This window comes from Mustela nigripes, chromosome 4 (genome assembly GCF_022355385.1).
Source record: "Mustela nigripes isolate SB6536 chromosome 4, MUSNIG.SB6536, whole genome shotgun sequence".
NCBI lineage: Eukaryota > Metazoa > Chordata > Mammalia > Carnivora > Mustelidae > Mustela > Mustela nigripes.
In genome coordinates, this window is record NC_081560.1 from 93,308,176 (window position 1) to 93,327,367 (window position 19,192).

At 61.5% G+C, this 19,192-nt stretch overlaps 2 protein-coding genes and 2 non-coding genes across 9 annotated transcripts in view; all 4 read right to left on the minus strand.

Moving 5' to 3' along the window:
- TBRG4 (transforming growth factor beta regulator 4) overlaps window positions 1-6,066 on the minus strand; it is an 8,536-nt gene extending 2,470 nt beyond the window's left edge. The window contains exons 1-7 of one of the 6 annotated variants that reach the window (XM_059397147.1): window positions 5,966-6,066; window positions 5,335-5,496; window positions 4,380-4,867; window positions 2,063-2,386; window positions 1,390-1,561; window positions 954-1,111; window positions 330-449 (exon numbers count right to left, since the gene is read on the minus strand). In XM_059397147.1, the coding sequence (XP_059253130.1) occupies window positions 330-449; window positions 954-1,111; window positions 1,390-1,561; window positions 2,063-2,386; window positions 4,380-4,867; window positions 5,335-5,353 (1,281 nt within the window). In that variant the 5' untranslated portion in view covers window positions 5,354-5,496; window positions 5,966-6,066. Of the gene's footprint in view, window positions 1-329; window positions 450-953; window positions 1,112-1,389; window positions 1,562-2,062; window positions 2,387-4,379; window positions 4,868-5,334; window positions 5,497-5,950 lie in introns of all 6 variants that reach the window. The other 5 variants (XM_059397151.1, XM_059397150.1, XM_059397146.1 and 2 more) reach the window with 5 other exon arrangements.
- On the minus strand, window positions 1,210-1,344 carry LOC132017071 (small nucleolar RNA SNORA5). Its single transcript, XR_009404148.1, has one exon. It is a non-coding gene; the product is annotated as a small nucleolar RNA SNORA5 (small nucleolar RNA).
- LOC132017072 (small nucleolar RNA SNORA5) lies at window positions 1,729-1,865 on the minus strand. The gene has a single exon (XR_009404149.1). It is a non-coding gene; the product is annotated as a small nucleolar RNA SNORA5 (small nucleolar RNA).
- Window positions 6,067-14,565: 8,499 nt separating the features above from the next.
- On the minus strand, window positions 14,566-15,848 carry LOC132016360 (whey acidic protein-like). The gene is made up of 3 exons (XM_059397595.1): window positions 15,761-15,848; window positions 15,163-15,303; window positions 14,566-14,813 (listed from the first exon to the last, which is right to left on the minus strand). The coding sequence occupies exons 1-3, from the start codon at window positions 15,846-15,848 to the stop codon at window positions 14,566-14,568; spliced, it is 477 nt and encodes a 158-aa protein (XP_059253578.1).
- Window positions 15,849-19,192: the final 3,344 nt, after the last annotated feature.

Here is a 19,192-nt window from a genome sequence, read left to right on the forward strand (position 1 = left end):
TGCGGCACGCAGCTCTGCCCGCAGCTCACAGCGACAGCAGGGCGTTAAGGAAGCACCAGGATCGGAGACCAGGGATCCCTTGGCCCTGTGCGGCCCGCGAGGGAGCCGGCCGTTGCCTCTGACCCGCAGCTGCTTCTGGGCCACACAGCAGGCGTGGGGGACTACGCGTCTTTTGTCCCCAGGACAATGTGCATCATGTGGCTCTAGCCTGCTTCCCTCGCATCCCCATGGCCCCCACGCAGAATTCCAGCCTGGAGCTGCTCCCCAGGGGCCCCGTAGCAGCCGGCAGGGAGAGGGGAGGAGAGGGGGCAGGGGCGCACAGACCGTACCAGGCTGAAGAACTGATCCTCCTGTTCCGGACGCTCCGGACGGAAGTTGAGGTGCGCGAAGGCCAGAAGCACATTGCACAGGTGCGGTACCGGGACGGTCTGGGCTCTGTCCAAGACGTGCTGGGCCGGCCAGGCCAGGCGGAGGACAGTGTAAGACAGACCCATCCTTCCCATGGCCCATGACCCTAGCCGACCAGGGCCACCCAGACCTTCCCCGCCAGCAGCTACCATCCCCAGAGGCTGGGATCCCCAGGAGCCGCCCGGCAGCGGCTTTGCAAATGCTGCGGCTGCTCGGCATGGCCTCAAGCAGCTGCTGGCTGCACACACACAGACACGTCTGTCCCCGCTGCTGCCCTGGGAGCTCAAGCGGATTCCAGCCTCGCCACCGGTTCGGCTCCCTGTGACAGCCACTCAAGAACAAACTCCTCCGAAGCTGAGAGAACAGAAAACACCGTCCCCACCCACGACGTCTACTTCCTGAATGACCCAAGGAGAAACCCCCATGAACCAGGCAGTGTGTCTGGCCAGCTGTGCCTCCCTGATGCAATGGGCAGGGAACCCGCTCCAGGGGAGTCAGGCCCCCACAGCATCCGAGCCTAAGCCGCAGGGCTCTGCCCGGCTCACCTGGACGAAGGCCTCGAATAGAGGCCCACTGAGCCACTTGAGGAGAGCAAATGACTTGGCGCAGTGGGCCACCTCGCCGGATGTCAGGCCGGGCACGTGGGGCAGCAGGTCAGCAGCCAAGCGCTGGAACACCTGTGTCTGCTGGAAGCCGAGTTTGCCTTCAGGACAGAGAGAGCCCAGGGTTCACCCTCAAGGGTCTACAGACTGCCCTGGGAGCCACCCAGCCATCCCAGCCTCGCCTTGAGTTCTGGGGACGAGGTGTCCGTGACCAAATTTATCCCTGAGGCCCAGCAGAGGGGACCAGGGCCCATGGGTCACTGTGTTTCTGTGGCAGCTTCTTGGGCCAGCGCCAGCCACGGGGTGGGCGGGCACCGAATTTGACACAGCTGCAGCCAGAGCACCCTTCTCCCCGCTGCTCCCAGCCAGAAGAGCTCACCGTAGGCGTATGCCAGGTCCAAGAGGACGCCTTTCGTCAGGGGGAAGGGCTTCTGGACCAAGTGGTAAGAGACGGCTCGCAGCAGGGGCACCGACCGCCGGTTCTGAGCGGCCAGCGTCACCAGCACCTTCCGCAGCTCATCGGGCCCGAACTGTTCCACCAGCTCCAGGCACTGTCAATCACAGCCGCAGAGGTCAGCGGGGCGGCCGAGGCCAGGGCTCCTGCGCGGCGCTGGGCGGCCCCTGTGGGACAGCAACTGGGCCTGAGCTCACTAACCCCAGGCCCTGGCCGGGTAGGGCCTGCCCCAGCTCCCACCCGGGGAACCCCCAGGCCCGGGTGCCCTGTCTGCAGCCAGACTTATCCCCAGGTCCCAGCGTGGGGAGCCTGGGGCCCATGGGCTGCACGGCCTGCTGTAGCAGCCATCTAGGCCAGCGCCCGCTATGACGGCAACGGGGGCTGAATTTGACCTGACTGCGGGGAGGGTGGGGTGGAAAGTGGGGTGTGGGGGTGTGTGGCACAGCACATCATCGGGAAGCGTGAGCCTGGAGTGGGTCCACCCACCGGCCCAGGTCAGGCGCACACAGTGATTTTAGAGAAGACGAAGCATGCTGGGCTCATCAGCATGGCCACAGAGCGTGCCCATGGCTGTCCTGTGCCCCTGCTCCAGTAGTACCTTGTCCTCCAGGCGGTTCATCAGCGGCTCCGAAAGGGGCCCCGCCTTCGCCATCAGGGCCACCACTGTGCGGCCGTCCTCGATCTCTGCCCAACGCCGCTCCAGGCTCACAAGCAGCTCGGCCAGCAGCTCCTGGGAGCCCCGCTGCTGCATGTAGGTGGTGCTAGACTCCGCCAGGAAGGCCAAGTGCTTATACCGGAGCCTGCGCAGGCGCCAGCGGACCTCCTGCTCCACCGACTGCAGCTGCTTGCAGGCCGTGGGCAGTGCCAGTGTGTAGAGGCTCCGGAGCAGCCTCACGAGGGGCCCGTGCCAGACGGAGGCTATCTGGGCGAGGAGGACACAGGAAGTCACACCCGAGAACACACCTGTGCCCACCTGTCTGGAGCCAGCACAGCTCCCCACCCACGGCCGGAAGGTGGGCACTTCTGGCAGCCCGCCCCGCTCTGCCAACGGTCTGGGTCCCCTGCGAACATGAGCTCTGTGCGAGGAGGAAAACCCCCCAGGCTCCTCCAACACAAATTCCATGGAGGCAGGTGGTTACACAAAGACCCGGCCAAGGATCTGTGTAGTGGGTCCGCCGGACGAGTGCCCCATTCACACGCAGACATGAACCCAGCAAGCTGCCGAGTCCAGCAGTTAGGGGAAAGCCTGCAGGGCTGACTCAGGTTCAAACTGTCCACCTGCTGGCTCCCTGGCTCGCAGTGACGGTAAGCAGTTAGCTGAGGGGAGAGAGCCGCCCCACGGAGCATGTCCAGGTGTGGCACCCTGCTGCCCAACCCTCCCACCAGTCCCTGCTCTCCGAGGTGTGTGGCTGCAAAGCAGCCCTGGTATATGTGGGCAAGAGAAGGCCTGGTGACCCCACACCCCCAGGTATCAGGGACGAGGGGCTGGCTGTTCACAAGCTACCACCGCTGCCACCTCAGGGACCCACACCCCGTGAGGCTTCACACCACAACACACGGTGTCCCCAAGCCCTGAGGCAGTGACACCAGCACCTCCCTCCTCCTCGGGGGCTGTTTCTGATAAGGGGGACCCCGCTGATGTTTCCAGTCGTCAGGGATGCGCATGGGCCTCTCTAGCCCAGCTCACGCCCTCGCAGAGGCAGAATGTGGCGGAGGGCCCCCAGGGAGCCAGCATGCAGGGGCTCAGGTGGGGTCCTGCCCATAGCACTGAGCCTCTAACTCAGCCCCACTGGTGGGGCCGCTCCCTTCCCCGGTGAAATGGGACTGCACAGAGGAAGCAGAGTGTAAACAGGGGAGCCAGGGAAGGGCTGCGGAGGCCAGCAAGTAAAAATTTCAGTCTGTATCAGGAAACGTGGTGCGGCATCTGTGTCTCCTGGAAGGCAGGAGAGCTTTTACAAGGAAGCTCGGCCACCACCTGCATTACACTTTGTTCCCTGTTTGCTTTGGCTCATGGGTTTGCTCCGACGTCTGCTCTCGTCTCTTGAAACACACTTCAGTTGTCTGTGTGTGTGTGCAAAACAGTAACTACCAGGACCACAGTTGCAGAACCAGAAGGAGGCTGGTAAGAGGTTACAAGCGACAGCATCAGAGAGAAGTGACCTTCTGCCGTGACCTCAGTGCCATGCACACGTTTCAAGAGACAGAAAGCTCCACACCTCCCTTACCACAGAAGCATTCTGGCATTTTCTCTGCGGGCCTATCTGGCTGTAAAACCAGCCGGCCACGCCCACTGCTTTCCCACAACGTAGTTGGAAACCCCACCCTTAACCTGTGACTCTCCTCGGCCTCGCCTCTGACACCTGCACACACAGCTCTGGAGCTCAGTGACCAAAGCAGGGCTTCCCTCCAGCATGGACCGGGGGAAGGACTGTGGGCCGACAAGGCCACCGCCAAGAGCTGGTGTGTCACCCCACCCCCGTGCCACAGACAGGTGCCCTCTGCACTCATGTGTTAAGGATTTGACCAACTGGATGACGGCTGCACCCAGCTCCCTGGGACCCTTCCTCAGCCCCCCGCCCCCCGTATCTCCTCCAGCTTTAGGGGCATGCCCACCGTGAGCCAGACACTGAAGGGCAATTACACAGGTCAGGACAGCCTGCCCAGGACAAAAGCACCCGGGAAACGGAGAAGAACCAGCTTGCTTCCTGCGCATCCATGTCCCGTGTCCCATTTGCTGCTTGGTAGAGAAGGACAGCAAAATTCAGCTAAGGGGACCGTGCGGACAATTAACCAAAGAATGTAACGAACTAGGCAAGCAAAAAGGTTCCCAGTTACAGAAAGCGACTGGCTGCTCTGGACTCCAGTGCCACTGTTTTCTGCCCATTGAACCTTGAGAGAACATTCTAGAAACCCACCTGGCTGTTGACAAGCTGGAGAAGCTGTTGAAAGCGGGCATCCTGCATGAGCGAGGCCTTGTGTTCCGGCTTATCGGAGAGCAGGCGGGAAAGCTGGATGAGCACGAGGGCTGCGTGGTTCTCGTGCAGGCGGTGACCACCACTGAGCAGCTCCAGGAGCTCCTCTGGCCGGGTGGCCTTCTCGATGAGCCGGTCCACCTCCTGCTGCTGCGGCCTGGCGCTGAACACGTGCTCCTTCTCTAGGAGCCCAGACAAGGAACGTGGGAAGTGAGAACTGGGCGAGGTAGCTGAGGAGGTCAGAGTCCTGCGGCCGACCTGGGCAAGTCTTAGTCCACCCACGGGAGCCATGGCAGGAGCCGTGGCAGGGGGAACAAGGGTGGCCTCCCTTAGGAGACATGCACATTGCTTCACCAGGCGGGCAGCCATGGCGGCCTGGGGCTGGGGGCAGGGGCTGGCAGGTAAGACGGCTAGCACGTGGTTCCACAGCCCTGCAGACAACAGAGAGAAAGCAGTGATTCCGGTGAGCTCCCGTTCCCGGACCCGAGAGCAGGACCCACAAAGGGACGGCCACCCTCCCCACCAGCTGGAACCTCTCCTCTCTGCCTGTCCCTGCGTGGGCCGGTGCTTTCTGCAGCAAAAACCTCACAGACTTGGTTTCCTCGAAGGATGTGACTGACCACCGAAGTGCAGGGCACCAGGGCTTGGGCTGCGGAGCGGCTGTTCTGGCAGCGCCTGGAGTCAGCCAGCTCGACAGTCCAGACCCCCGCCTGTCTCAGGCCTCCCGGTGGGGCTGGCCCGGGGCCCCCCTCACTTCCAAGGCCCCGAGAGTTAGAAGAGCTGACTTGGGGAGACGCAAGGGAAGACGTTTTCCATCGGACCGCACCTGGAAAATCCACACCCCACAGCCTCGCCCTTCCGCCCCCACCAGGCCCCGCTGTTCCCCAACGCCACAGACCCAGGAAATCACCCTTCATGCCTCCATGCCCAGGCGAGACGTCAGCTCCTCCCAGGCTCCGTCGCACATCCCGCTGCTGCGGCCTCCAGCCGCTCGTACCGTCTCGCTCGGCGGGGCGATCCCGCGGCCGGCGCACGGCAGGTGCCCGGGCCTCCCCTCCTGCTAAAGCAGAGCGCGCGCTCGACTCCCAGCTGCCCGGAGCCTGGCCCCAGGCCGCACGCCTCCCTCGCTCGCCGGCGCACTGCAGCTGCGATGCCTCGGGTCTCACCACCGCACAGCCCAGACTCCGGAGGGCAAGCGCCCGAAAGCGACGTCCCGCACCCCCGGCGCCCGCCGGCGGGGACGCCCCCCACGGAGGACAGCCCTGCGGCCTGGGGACGGAGCTGAGGTCCGGAGGCCCCACTGGGGTCTGACGAACACCAGCCCCGAAGCCCGGCCGTCGCGGGCAGACAGAACACCCGCAGCCGGACCCGCCGGCCGCCACGCGGCATGGCGGCGGAAGAGCGCGCACCTACGGGCCGGCCGGTTCCCCGCCTCCAGCCGCAGGACCCCGACCCCCCGCATCCCGGTGCGCCCTCCAGCCCTCAGAACCCACGCCCAGAATCTTCCTCCCCACCCGCGCCAGACGTACGCAGCAGCCGCGGGAGCTGCCGCTGACCTCCATGTGCCCCCGCACCGTCCTCCGCTCACGTCGCGCGGCGCGCTCGCTACGTCACTTGGAGCGCCGCCGGAAACGAGCCTAGCCGAGGTCCGCCCGACCGGAAGTTGTGCCCACTCCCTTTCCAGCACAGTGCCATCTTTGCTGAGGGCAGACACCGGAACTCACGCTAGCCACCGCCTCTCTGGCCGAGTACCATATTTGTTGAGGGCACAACCTAGGAAATGGGAAGTAGCGGGGCGAGAGGGAAGTGCTGGGCAGTTCAGGAAAGATGGGAACCGGGAAGAATGAGACCCTCGGGACCCGGGGCTGACGGCTGGGCGTCCGCAGCCCCGCCCTGCAGCCCGCCCCGGGTCCTGCGCGGAGGGGCTGCGGTGGAGCGGATCCCACAGGGCCGTGCGGCCGTGCAGGCGCGGTGTGCCTAGTCCTGCGGGCGCTCTGTTCCCGCCGCGGCCGTGGGGCTCACGCACCGTCTCCGGCTCGCGGGTGCGGGCGTATCGTTTTGGGAGGGCGGGAGGCGGGCCCCGCGCCTCTGAGGGCTGTGCGTGGTTACTGCCCCTTCCCGCCGCGCTCTCCCCGCTGCGTGCGGTTCGCCCCGGGCTGTGGCCGTCGGGTGCGGCTCCCGGAGCGCGTCAGAGTCCGGCGCCTCTCCTCGGGGCGCTCCCCGCCCGCCTCGGTCTCTGCCGCCGGCCCACCCCTCGGGCGGGTCCCCGCGCCTTCCGACCGGCCGTGGAGCCGTCTGCCGGGTTCTCTTCTTCCCGGGGGCCGTCGGCGGGCTCTCCCCCCCTCCCCGGGAAGATTAACGGGGTCCTGCTCGCGCAGTCCTGTCGCTGCTCCTCGGTCCGCGCGGTCCCCGGAGGGCGCCCTGGAGAGCTGGCGCGGCGAAGGCAAATTCGGACCCCGCGGGTGTGTCCCCCCGCACCGGCCGGCTGGCCGAGGTTAGAATCCGCTTCCTGCTGTCGCGGGCTCTCGGCGGACCGTCCGGCCTCCTCGCTCCCCTGGCTTCTGAGTCCACAATTGGTGGACTCAGGACTGTGGTGTCAGTCCTTCCTCCCCCCCCCCCTCCCTTCCTTCTTTTCTTCCTTCTGTTTTCTCCCTTCTTTTGTCCTTTTTCTTATTTCTGTTTTAACTTCGAAAAGCTGGCTTTTCATTATGCCCGCGGCTCTGACATCTCCCGGCGCAGAGAGTCTCCCTCCTTGTTTCCTGGGTTGGGCGTATCTTTTCCTTCACTTAATCTTTTTCCAAAATGCCCAGGTTCGAATATTGGCTCTTTGAATCTGATTTCTGATTTTCCCATCTTGTCTCATCTTGGCTTCTTTCCATCTCCCGATTTTTTGCTTCCTGAGACGTCCCCGCAGCATCCGCTTCTGACTCTCCTGAGGCCTGCTTTCTGCCGTCACACTTAGACTTACTGAGGTCTCCTTTTTGGCTTTGAATGTTCCTTTTTTTTTTTTTTTTTAAAGATTTTTATTTATTTGACAGAGAGAGAGAAATCACAAGTAGGCAGAGAGGCAGGCAGAGAGAGAGAGGGGAGGAAGCAGGCTCCCTGCGGAGCAGACAGCCCGACATGGGGCTCTATCGCAGGACCCTGAGATCATGACCTGAGCCGAAGGCAGAGGCTTTAACCCACTGAGCCACCCAGGCGCCCCTGAATGTTCCTTTTTATACTTTTTTTTTTTTTCATGATTGTGATATTTTCTCTTATGGAAGAATTTTGGTGAAAGGAATTTTTTCCTCTAGGTTTTCCATTTCCCTGTGTGGTTGCTCTTCTCTCTCTTGCGGTTATTATGCATCCTGGTTTGGTTTCTGGCCTCAGATGTCTACTCCGTTGCTGGTGGGACTGCAGAATGGTGCGGCTGCTTTTAAAGTTTCACATTTTGTTACAAAACTAAACATACTCTTACCATAGACAATGGACCTAATGGCCGTGTCCTCCCAGTTCATATGTCGAGACCTGACGTTCAAGAGGATGGTGTTAGGAGGTGGGGCCTTTGGGACGTGATTGGGTCATGAGAGTGGAGGTGTCTTGGTGGGATTAGTGTCCTTAAAAGAGACCCCTGGGCACCTGGGTGACTCGGTTGGTTGAGTGTCTGACTCTTGGTTTTGGCTCAGGTCATGATCTCAGGGTCATGGGATCGAGCCCTGTGTAGTGGGGCCCCACGCTCAGCACAGAGTCTGCTTCCTCCCTCCTCTCAAGCATGTGCTCTCTCTCTTAAAAAGAAAAAGAGACAGAGACCCCACAGAGCCCCTGGATTTCCACCATGTGAGAGCACAGCAGAAAGTCTGCAGTAGAGAAGACAGCTCTCCCCCGATCATCCTGGTGCCCCGATCTCGCTCCTCCAGCCTCCAGAACTCTGAGAAACAGATTTCCATTGCTCGTAAGGCACAGAGTGGATGATATTTTTGTGACAGGGGCCAGAACACACTCCCAACGCCACGCAGGCTCACAGTTGTGCTGTTTGGTATTCCCCCCGAGAGCCAAGAACCCACATCCTCATGGAAACCTGCATACAGATGTTTCTAGAAGCTTCAGTCCTAGTTACCAAGACTTGTAAGCAACCAAGGCGCCCTTCAGGAGGGTAGTGGCCAAGCAAACTGTGGTCCACCCAGCTGGTGGGGTATTACGAAGCACTAAAAAGAATGAGCAGTCAAGCCTCGAGAGGACACGGAGGGACCTCGAATGCACGCTCCTAGGTGAAAGAAGCCTATTTGTAAATGCCGCATACTGTGTGATTCCAAACGTAGAACATTCTGGAAAAGGCAACACTCAGCACCGTGGAGAAGTCCGTGGTTGCCTAGGCTGAGGGTGGGAAGGATGAACAGGCGGAGTGTGGGATCTTTGGGGCAGTGAAACCATTCTGGGTGATATTATAACGGGTGGGTATCACACGTTTGTCCAAAGCCACTGGATATGTACACCAAGAGGGAGCTGTCCCGTCAGCTGTGGACTTTGGGTGTTCGTGGTGAGGCCTTGTGGGTTCGTTGATCATAACGAGTGTACCCTTTGCTGGGGAATGTTGATGGTGGGGGGAGGGCGTTCTTGTGGGGACAAGAAGTAGATTTCACTGTTTTTGCTGGGAACGTAAAATTGCTCTAGAAAAGGAAGAATATTAAGAAGAAGCAACGAATAGCAAGTCATGCGGTAATACGGGTGCGTCTCAAAACAAAGACGCAGAGTCAGAGCTCTTACACCTTTCTGGTAAACGGCAGCGGCCCCGTTGCAAACCAGTCACAGTGGGAGTAGATTCTCTCCGAAGCGCCATCGCTGGCCTTCAGGAAGGTGCCGCTCGCAGCCACAGTGTGGTGCCCATTTGCACCACTTTCACGGTGGCCATGAAAACCCCCACCACAGAACCCGGGGGACGACCGGTGCTGGCGAGGGCGTGGGGAGCTCCATATGCTGAGCGTAGCTGGTGGGCGTGTAACGCGGTGTGGTTGCTTTTGGAAATTGGGCAGTTTCTCGAAACAGTGTGACTCTTCTGTGTACACCCCGAGAAAACAGAGAACGTGTACGTATGACACTCGTACACAAGTGTTCCCAGAAGGCCCCAACTAGACACGGTCCGGTGATCATCAGTGGATCAACGAGTGTCCCTGATGGGATGGTGGCCAGCCAGAGCTACTCGAGATGAGCCTTGAGGACATGCTTGGTGACAGAGTCCCGACAGGAGACGGTCCTGGACATGCGGGTCCCCATGCGCAGAAGTAGATGAGCGCTTGCCAGGGCCGGGGTTGTGGGGCTGGGATGGCTTCAGGCGCTGGACATGCTCTGGATTGGGCGGACGCCCCGTTAACTGAGAATACGATGGGCCCCTGGGTTCTACAGGTTGGGGGTGGATGTGTGTTACGTGAATTGTCTCAGTAAAGCAGGTGCGTCGCACAAAGTGGGGGGCCCGTGAGAGGGGCCTCTGGCCCATGAGTGGGCTTCGTCATTAGGCCACGTTTAGGGCACCTGCCATTGTTGTCTGTTTAGTTCCTTGGGCTGGTGGGACATCAGAGTAGTTGCCAGAGCTGCTATCGGGAGCCTGGGTATGGGTCAGCAGGCCTGGGGAGCAGAGGTCATCAGGTTTGAGCACGCAGACCTTGCTGTGGCCACAGTCTCTGTCGCCATTGCTCTGGGAGGTTACGAGGGGGGCGTGCCTGGGGCCCACTGTCTGGGGTCTCACTGGCCACGGCAGGGAGCCCTCTGTGGCCCCTCAAAGCCTCTCTGACTTCCCAGGAGCCAAGAGTCAGCTCCCCCTGGTGACTGGGGGGGGCTCTGACCTTAGGGGAGCTGTGTCCAGGCCTGGGGCCTATGTCGAGTCCCCATAGTCACTCAGATTTTTGCAGGTGGCCCCATGCTCAGAGCTGGCTGAGGCAATTCAGTCCGGAGGCTCTTGGCCACAGTCCCCAGAGAGGCTTCTGCCCTCATGGGTGGGTTTTGTGGGTTGGAGGAGAGGATCTGAGTTCAAACCACTCCTGAGCACTGAGCTTGGAGCCACCGCTGCTGTCAGAGGCAGTGGACCCAGCTGGATGCCGGGAAGACGTGGGCGGCTTCTTTCTTGTCATTGTCCTGGTGGTGCTCTGTGAGCCCCCTCCGCATTCCTGCTCCTTACCCCAGTCTCACCCTATTTCCTGTGCCCCTTCGCAGTGAGGCTAGCCTGGCTTGCTCCCTTACTCCCCAGCTTGTTGGTGACTTGAGTGCAGAGTGGCCTTGGGGTCCCAGCCCGGTACCCTCAGCAAGGTGCTGGGGAAGGTCAGTGCCCTCCATGCAGCCTGCTCATGAGGCCCAGGGCACCAGACTGACAAGGCTGGATGAGATGGGTTCGGCTCCCTTCGAGAGGGAGGGGGAGGGATGGCCGGGAGACCTCAGGCCACCCTGTCCGTCACACTTGCTGGCAGTGGAGTGACAGAACCAGAGCAGTGAGCAGACAGACGTACCGCTGGAACCAGGACCCGAGGAGCTGGTGATGGTGGGGGCAGGGGGCCGGTGGCTAGGGACGTGGCTGCTCAACTGTGCCAACACAAGGGCCTTCCTGGGTCTACCCCGGGGGGGCATGGCGTGGTGCTGGCCCCTGTGGGACCTCTGCCAGGCTGGGTTTCCACCCCTCTGGTGTCCCCAGACCAGCCCCAGGGAAAAACCCTGAGGAGCTTCCTGGGCGGACGTGACTGCTTGTGCGTTGCTGGAGAATCCAGCACCACCTTGGTGGCTAGTTGGGGACAGGTCTGGAAGCTGCTGCCTGGCCGCCTCCAGGGTTCTCCCCTGTGCCTCTTCCATGTGTGAGTGTTGCTGTCTCCTGCCATAGTACATCTTAGCTGTGGCTGAGGTGCAGTGCTGTGTCCTTTGTAGGATCACAGAGCCTGGGCGTGAAAGACCTCCCCAGACCCCCAGGAGGAAGAGGAGGGGGAGGGGGAGAAGGAGGGGGAAGGGGAGAGGGAGAGAGAGAGGGGGAGAAGGAGGAGGAGGAGGAAGAGGAGAAGGTCCTTACAACTTATACCTCCTCCCTCTTCCTCCTCTTCCTCTCCTTTCTCTTGTCTCCACTTCTCCATCCCTCCCCTGTCCCATTCCTCCTCCTCATCCACCCTTCTGCCTTGCCCATCCTTCCGCCATGTCTACCTGGAAGTCCTGCAGAGCCTCCTGGGGCGGTGGGGTAAGGACAGTGTGTGGCGGGGGCCTGGCCTCTCCGGGCTCCGGCCCACCTGGGCTCCAGCACAGGGGCCCTCAGCTTGGAGGAGGAGGGGAAGCGGTGCTTCAGGGGGATGAAGCTGGGTGGCCTGGGCAGGAGACTGGCAGGGTCTGGGAGCTCTAGGGTGGGCTGCTACGAGCACGTGGTGGGAGGTGGTGGAGCAGGGAGGGTTTCCACCCTGATGGACATCCAGCTCCTGAAAGCGACTGTTTTAAGAGACCCTGTGGTAGGGAATCCTAGGTGTGGCGAGGCCAGCAGATCAGGAGATGAGTCCCTTTCCCCCGCCCCCTCTGCTCCCTGTCTTCTACAACACCGAGTGGAAACTGGACTCATGTGATGGCACATCTCTGGCAAGGCCACCAGTGTGAGTGTTGTGGTCCCCTTGGGTCGCGCTGGGACGCACAGCGCCCTGGTGGGTCCTAGCAGATGCGGTGCCAGGTTTGATCCCTTGGGTCAGTTGGGACGAGCTCTCCACTGTGGGAGATGCTCCCCCTGGTGAGTGGTGAGCAGGTCTGTGGGATGCTTTGAGGCTGTGACGTTTCTCCCAGTGGTTTCCCCAGCACCCGATGCCACCTCCTGGAGTGATGATGACTTTAGAGTTGTGGAGGTGGGCTTCCAGTCCTGTGCCCCCTCCCCCACACCGTGTTGACCAGCATTTTCTTTTTTTTTTTTTTTTATGAGTCACTTTTTAAAGATTTTATTTATTTATTTGACAGAGATCACATGTAGGCAGAGAGGCAGGCAGAGAGAGAGGAAGGGAAGCAGGCCCCCTGCTGAGCAGAGAGCCCGATGTGGGACTTGATCCCAGGACCCTGGAATCATGACCTGAGCTGAAGGCAGTGGCTTAACCCACTGAGCCACCCAGGCGTCCCTGACCAGCATTTTCTATAAAGAGCTTCCTGTCTGCCACCGTCGCTGCTGGGGTCTGGTTGTCTGGTGGTGGCCACAGGCGGGTGCTGCTTTTGACACACGGTGTCCCATGCGGCCTGGTCCCGTGTTCACTCAACTGTCTCCAGGGACTCCTCGTTCCTTTTGCTGGAGAATGGTCCAGAAACAAAAGGCTACCAGTTGGTGCCCTCTTCTTGGATAATCGTCCTCTCTCCCCAGCTCTTGTTGTGTCAGTGGGCACGTGGCAGGCCGTGGAGTGTGCACGAGCTGGGCCAGGCTGGCCGAAAGCTCCCATGCTGGCTGCACACTGGGTTGCCATCAAGAGCTCTGGTCTTTGGGGGCATCTGGGTGGCTCTGTGGGTTAAGTGTTTGCCTTCTGCTCAGGTTATGGTCCTGGAGTCCTGGGACTGAGTCCCGTATCCCTGCTCCTGCTCTCTCTCTCTGTCAAATAAACAAATAAATTTTTTAAAAAGATTTTATTTATTTATTTGACAGAGAGAGATCACAAGTAGGCAGAGAGGCAGGCAGAGAGAGAGGAGGAAGCAGGCTCCCCGCTGAGCAGAGAGCCCGATGCGGGACTCGATCCCAGGACCCTGAGATCATGACCTGAGCTGAAGGCAGAGGCTTTAACCTGCTGAGCCACCCAGGCGCCCCAACAAATAAATAAATCTTAAAAAAATAAAGAACTCTGGTCTTTGTCCCCTCCCTGGAAGAGTGCTACAAAACCTTGCAGTTCCCTGGGTGATATGAGTGTCCTGTGATATTTGCAAGGACTCCTTTCTTATACCAGAGTTTATGCTGATGCGGCTCTGGGGTCCTCAGTGGCACAGGACAGGGGCCAGCAGCCCGAGAGCCAGCCGTCAGGTTAGAGGGTAGGGGCTGAGTTGGTCAACAATGGCCAAGGGTTTCATCCTGTCCATGCAGCTTCGAGACCTCTCTGGGCACTGAAACTCAGGGGGCTTCTGGGATGGGGACACGTGGGTGTGTGGGGAGGTGGTGGTCCCCCCCAGCGGGGACACGACCTCCTGTGTCCCCGCCCCCACCCCCACGGTGTGGTCTGTATTTGGCTCTTTCTGGTCTGTGTCCTTTGTAACAGACTGTGCGCTCAGACTTCTGTGGGTCATCCTCACAACTTGGTGAGCCTGTGGAGTTCGTGGGAACCCCTGAATCCAGAGCTTAGCGAGTCAGGGAGCAGGTGGCCTCTGGAAATTCTGGGGGTGCTTGCGGTCGGGGCAGCCTGGTGGCAACCCCGGGGGCTCACGTGTGTGCTGGGTGGGCGTGCTTCCCTGCGGGTCCTAGTGAGGCTGCCCGAGGCGCTATGGGCACTGAGGCTCCCTGCGAGCACACTGCCCTCCGCATCAACCACCCGATGGGGTCACACGCTGCCGTGGAGAGAGGCCACATCGACATTGGGGCCCCAGCCCTCCCTGCAGTCTTTGCTCTCCCCCCATTCCTATGCCAGCGACACCTCTCAGCAGGGTCGGACCCCCGAGGGCTGAGTGGGCAGCCTGGGAGCTCCCAGAGGCCTGTGTGCTTTGTCCCTCCTGGCAGGTGCCCCGGACAGACAGACAGATGGAGAGACGTGAAGCTAAGTGGGTTTTTATTGGCAGCAGGTGGGAAGTGTCTCGCGCTCTCTGGATCGGGGAGACGAGGTTCTTGCCAAGCAGGCTCAGGCTGGTCGCTCCTGGCAGCCGGGGGGTTCCTGGGGAAGCCCCTCACTGGAGTGGCTCCTCTGCAGGCGACATGGAGGCCTCAGAGGAGCGGGACACAACCTCGGGGGCCGCTCCACAGCCTTCCCACCCCGGCCTTCCCCATGGCCCACAGGCAGGCTTGGGCACAGGGGGTCAGGATCCACGGTTCCCGGCTCCTGCCCCAGGCCTCCTCCCACATTTGGGAGCCCAGCTGCCTCCCAGGGTTACGTGGCAAGGTCACAGGCCCTCCTCAGCCTGGGCTGGACCATGGCTTGCTGTCCCGCTCAGACGAGTCTCTGAGTCTCCGCTTCCTTTGCTCGCCTGGTGCCTAGTCTGAGCCCAGGCCTTCTTCTGCCACAGTGGCTGGGGCTGTGGCCGTGGCTGTGGTGCGGTCCCGGGAGGGCGTGGGGCGCTCACCTGCCTCGGGTGAGAGACACCTCATGGCGCAGGTGCTCAGGCAGCACTTTCTGTCACCGGCACAGTGGTCGTCCCGGGAGCACTCACTGCTCTCCAGGCAGGGTGCGGGCGTCAGCGGGGCCGGCACCCAGGGGCAGCGGCCGGCCTTCTGCACAGGCGCTGGGGAGAAACGGCCGGCCCTCAGGCCCTGAGTTCGCCCTGCAGCTGGTCTCCCCTGCGGCTGGTGTCCTGGCCCCCAGGGCTGCCACCGTGCCCTCTGGGCCCCTAAGGAGGGGACCGCGGCTGCCGCTTCAGAGAGCTGGGCCTGGGCGATGCTGGGAGGAGGCCTGTGAGCCTGAGCCCACACGCCAGCAGGGGAGTGGGCTCACTCCCGGGTGGAGTTCAGGGAGCTGGGGAGGTGGGTCACTAAGAGGGGTCTGGGGTGCCCCCTCAGGGGGGACCCTAGAGCAAGCTGGCTCCTCCCACCCCCAGACAGGCCTCAGCTGGGACGTGGGGGCCGCGGTGTTACCGATGAGGGGGACCACGCAGGAGCGGCTGCAGGGGCTCCTGGGGCAGCATTTGGTGCCTTGGGGGCAGTTCTCGTCTGAGTTGCAGGAGACCACACAGGCGTCCTCCTCGGAGGAGCTGAGCTCCGGGCACACAGCCTGCGCTGCACACAGGACAGGCAGGTGAGGGGGGGCCCATGGACCACCTCCCCTGGGGCTGCTTGGTGGGGGGGCAAGGTGGGGCGAGAGCCATGGGCAGTCTCGTCCCCAGCACCCTAACTTGCCCCCTTTCTTGAAAGGAAGAGAGTAAGCAGAGTGTGACCTGGGAACGAAAGGGTGCGTCAGGTCCAGGCCCACGGCAGCAGGTGGGGTTAAAACCCAGGGGTCCAAGGACGGGGGCCCGGCCTTGTGGCACCTGGGGATCTCTAGGCAGTGCCTTGCTCTTTTGCTGTGGGGGACCCCTCAGGGGCAAGCCTCCTCCACCCTGTGCCGCCCATCCTATCACCAACATATCAGGGCCAGCCGTGTGTCGGGGATGCACCTGGGGCAGAGGGAGGCTGGGAGGACCCTCCTGGGCGCCACCCCCCCACGCCCGGCCAAGGGATGGCAGCTCAAGCCTACCTGGCAAGGTGAGGGCCGGGGCTGGGGCCAGGGCCAGGGCAGCCTCCAGGGCCAGCAGGGCCAGAGCTAGGCTTACAAGACAGCGCATGGTGGCAGGTGGCAGGCAGAAGGCAGATGGTGGCCTGTGGGCCCCAGGAGCCTTTAAAGGCAGCAGTGGGAGGAGGAATGTGGGGGAGGGGCTGGCGCTGGCCCAGCTGGCCCAGGGGCTTCCTCCTTGGATGGACCGCAGCATCAGGGACACGGTTTAAAACTTAAAAAAGGCCCAGATAAGGTGCGCCATTTCCCTCCCTCAGGGAGGTATCGCCTGAGGGGTGGTGGGGGTGGGATGGGCTGCCTGGCTGTTGGTCCTTAACAAAACCAGGTTCATTTGTGAATCGCAGAGAGAGTGGATCCTAAAAGTTTCCATCACAAGAAAAGAAAATCTGTGACAGTGCGAGCTAACGGGCGCTCAGGAGACATCATGCAGATCGTGTCCCATGGTTCGCAGACATCCAGTCACCCAGTCACCTCCCCCCACACCTGAAACCAGTATCCTGTCACAGGGCAGTGGTACCACTTTAAAAAAACAAAGGTAAAATGAAACAAAAAAAACAAAGAGCAGAGAAGGGGCCCGTGATGCTCCCCAAGAGGTGCGTCCCCACCCTGCGCTCAGACCCCGGGCACAGTGCCTTGTTTCTCTTGTGGTGCCGTGTGTCTTCCCTGGAACTTTCTATGAGAACAGCCGCCTGTGTTAGAGCACCAGCACCGGGCCAGGGAATGTCCCGGCTCTTTCTGTGCAGGGCCTGGTGGCTACCAGGAAGGCCTCTTCCTAGAAGGGCCTGCCTGTGGCAGGCCAGCCAGGCCGCGTGGCTGGTGGCACTCCTGGGATGGTGAGGGAGCTTCCTCCATCCTTCTTCCCTGAGGGCCAGGCAGAGAAGGGGCCTCGGGGTGACTGAGGCCATTGCCACTGGGTCCAGGTCACCTTTTCTGCCCGCTCGTGACCTTGGTCTTGGACAGCTGTCTGCTGTGGCCCTCAGCCTCTGCTCTGTGGATTTCCAGATGTTTCAGCCCAGATGCTCCCCTGCCGGGGCTTAGATAACCCAGCTCTTCCTGCTGGCCCCAAGGGGCACCGTGATGGCCTCATGCCCCCTCAGCAGAGTTCTGGGGCCTCAGCCCAGGCCTCTCCAGGATGGCCAGCGGCCGAGATCCTGGCCACGACAGTGACCGGCGGCCTCATGCTGGCAGTTCCCAAATTTTTCCCCGCTGAAGCCCAGGAAGGAGGCAGCACATGGGCCTGAGGGGGACACCAGGCCTAGGAGGACAGAGGGGTAGCGAAGCCACGGTCACTCGCTGGCAGGTCCTGCTGGCTTCCTGTCCCCGCTTTCTGTGCCTCCCCTACACCAAGACCAGGGGATTTAGGGTCTGGTTTGCTTGGATGCTAGGTCTGAGGCCAGGCTGACCAGACTTGCCACTGGCTCACCAGGATGTGGCCTCGGCTTGTGGGACCTATGGTCACAAGGTCTGGCAGGCCATCCTGCCTGGTCCCCTCCTCTCTGACCACTTGGAGCACCTGAGCTCCTTCCTGCATCTAACCTCCCATTTCCCTCCCTTCTCTTCCTCCCCCCCTCTCCCCCCCCCCCCCCAACCCCACCTTGCACCGTCCTGGTGGGCTGCTCCCCCAGTGCTCTCCTACTTGGGGTCCTTTTGCCTGTCCCCTCAGCTCTGCTGCCCTGGCCTCTCGCTTCCCAGCACAGGCCTAGGGAAGCTCCCTTCTGGGATGTTTACTGTCTGCTCCTCGGGAGCGTAATCTGCTGGGTCAGGGTCCTTGTCCATCATGCAGCTCAGTGTGTCCCTGCATCTAGGCACCCGTGGACAGTGTGGGAGGGGACAGCATCAGGCCTCTTTTTGCAGACGGTGACCCACACTCTGGCCCGTGACCTCTCACACTGCACACCGCAACATAACCCTCTGGCCTGGCGCCTGGAGTCCGGACCCAGGCGTGGCCTGATGCCCCTCCAGACAGGGACGGCTGGGCCCCTGATAGTTGTGTGGCCTCTGGGAACTCCCCAGGGGGCTGCCTGGAATTGGGGGCTGGGTCAGCCCTGGGAACCCATGACGGAGGGAGCCTGTCCAGGAGCTGGAGGCCCTCCGACAGGACCTGGCCTTCCCTCCCCGCCGGGTTTTCCTGTTGGGGCCATGCAAGGACGGTAGGAGGCCACTGCTGGTGGCCAAGGTGCCCCCTGCTCTGGGAAGCTTTCTGTGATGCAGCTCGTACTACTTAGAAAACAACCCCTAGTCGCTCTGATCAGAAGAATAACACGCGTTGTAGGAAGCTGGGACAATTCGGAAACGCGCGGAGAAAACAGAACTCACGCCCGATCTGCGTCCTGGAGCTGTCTCGTCCCCGGCTCACTTGGACTTCCTCTCGTTTTCCCTCATCTGTCCGTCTACCACCTGCCCACCCACCTCATGCCCCCCTGCAGAGGTAGCCGTCCCCCCCATCCCCCCGACGACCTCGGTCACAGGGGCCACACTGCCCGAGGGTACAGACACGCACACTGATCCCAGGCCCTCTAGACTTCCAGAAAGCACCACGCTTGGGGCGGGGGACTCTGTGGTGGGGGAGCGTGGCCATTCCCTGCAGGCTGGCACCATCGTAAACATTTCTTCACCTGCAATGGGAACCTCCTGTGTGGCTGGGCCACCCTTTTCCCTGAGCTGGGGGTCTTGCGGTAGGGGAGTGCGGAGGTTGGCTGTAACCCCCTGGGGTCACGAGCCGTGGCCATGCCGGGAGGGGATGCACAGCCCAGAGGGCTGGGGTTGGGAACAGAGCAAGAGGTGTTGGCAGGAGAAGCGTGGGCACAGGGCCCATTTGCCTTCACAGTTCTGAGGGCAGGTGGAGAAACCAGAGGTTTCCAGGAACGGTGCTGCCATGAGCTCTCCAGCCGCGGGGCAGGGACGTGCGCTGCTTCTTGGCCCCACCAGCCTAGCCTCAGCCCATCTTCTTCCAAGACAGTCAGGCCTTCCTGCTTCCTAGCAGCCCCTGAAAGCCAGTACAGGTGGGGAAACTGAGGTCCCACTGCGCTCACCTGCAGCATCATGGCCTTCGTGGGCTAAGCACACAGTATCCCCACTGGTCCTACGGGGTCGGCTGGGATGGGGCTTCCTCCAGCTCTCAAGGTGGAGACAAACTTGCCCCTCTTTGTGGGGGACATCATGGCCCCTGAGTGGGATCTTGAGCTCAGTTCCCATCATCAGGTGTCACAACTCCTGGGGGGGGGGGTCCTGTCCCCATCACTGACATCATGAACCCTGGGCGGGGGTCTTGCCATCACTGTCATCAAAAGCTCTGGGCAGGGCCTGTTCCCATCACACACATCATGAGCCCTGGGCAGAGGTCCTGTCCCCATCATGGGTGTCTCGAGCCCTGGGCGGGGGTCCTGTCCCCATCAC

What these genes read in the sequence shown, in the direction of transcription:
- LOC132016360 (XM_059397595.1), bottom strand. Translation starts at nt 15,848, where the DNA reads ATGCGCTGTCTTGTAAGCCTAGCTCTGGCCCTGCTGGCCCTGGAGGCT. An exon ending in CCCGGCCCTCACCTTGCCAG is followed by an intron (nt 15,304 to 15,760) that starts GTAGGCTTGAGC and finishes TCCTGTGTGCAG; the next exon opens with CGCAGGCTGTGTGCCCGGAG. An exon ending in CTGCGTGGTCCCCCTCATCG is followed by an intron (nt 14,814 to 15,162) that starts GTAACACCGCGG and finishes GTTTCTCCCCAG; the next exon opens with CGCCTGTGCAGAAGGCCGGC.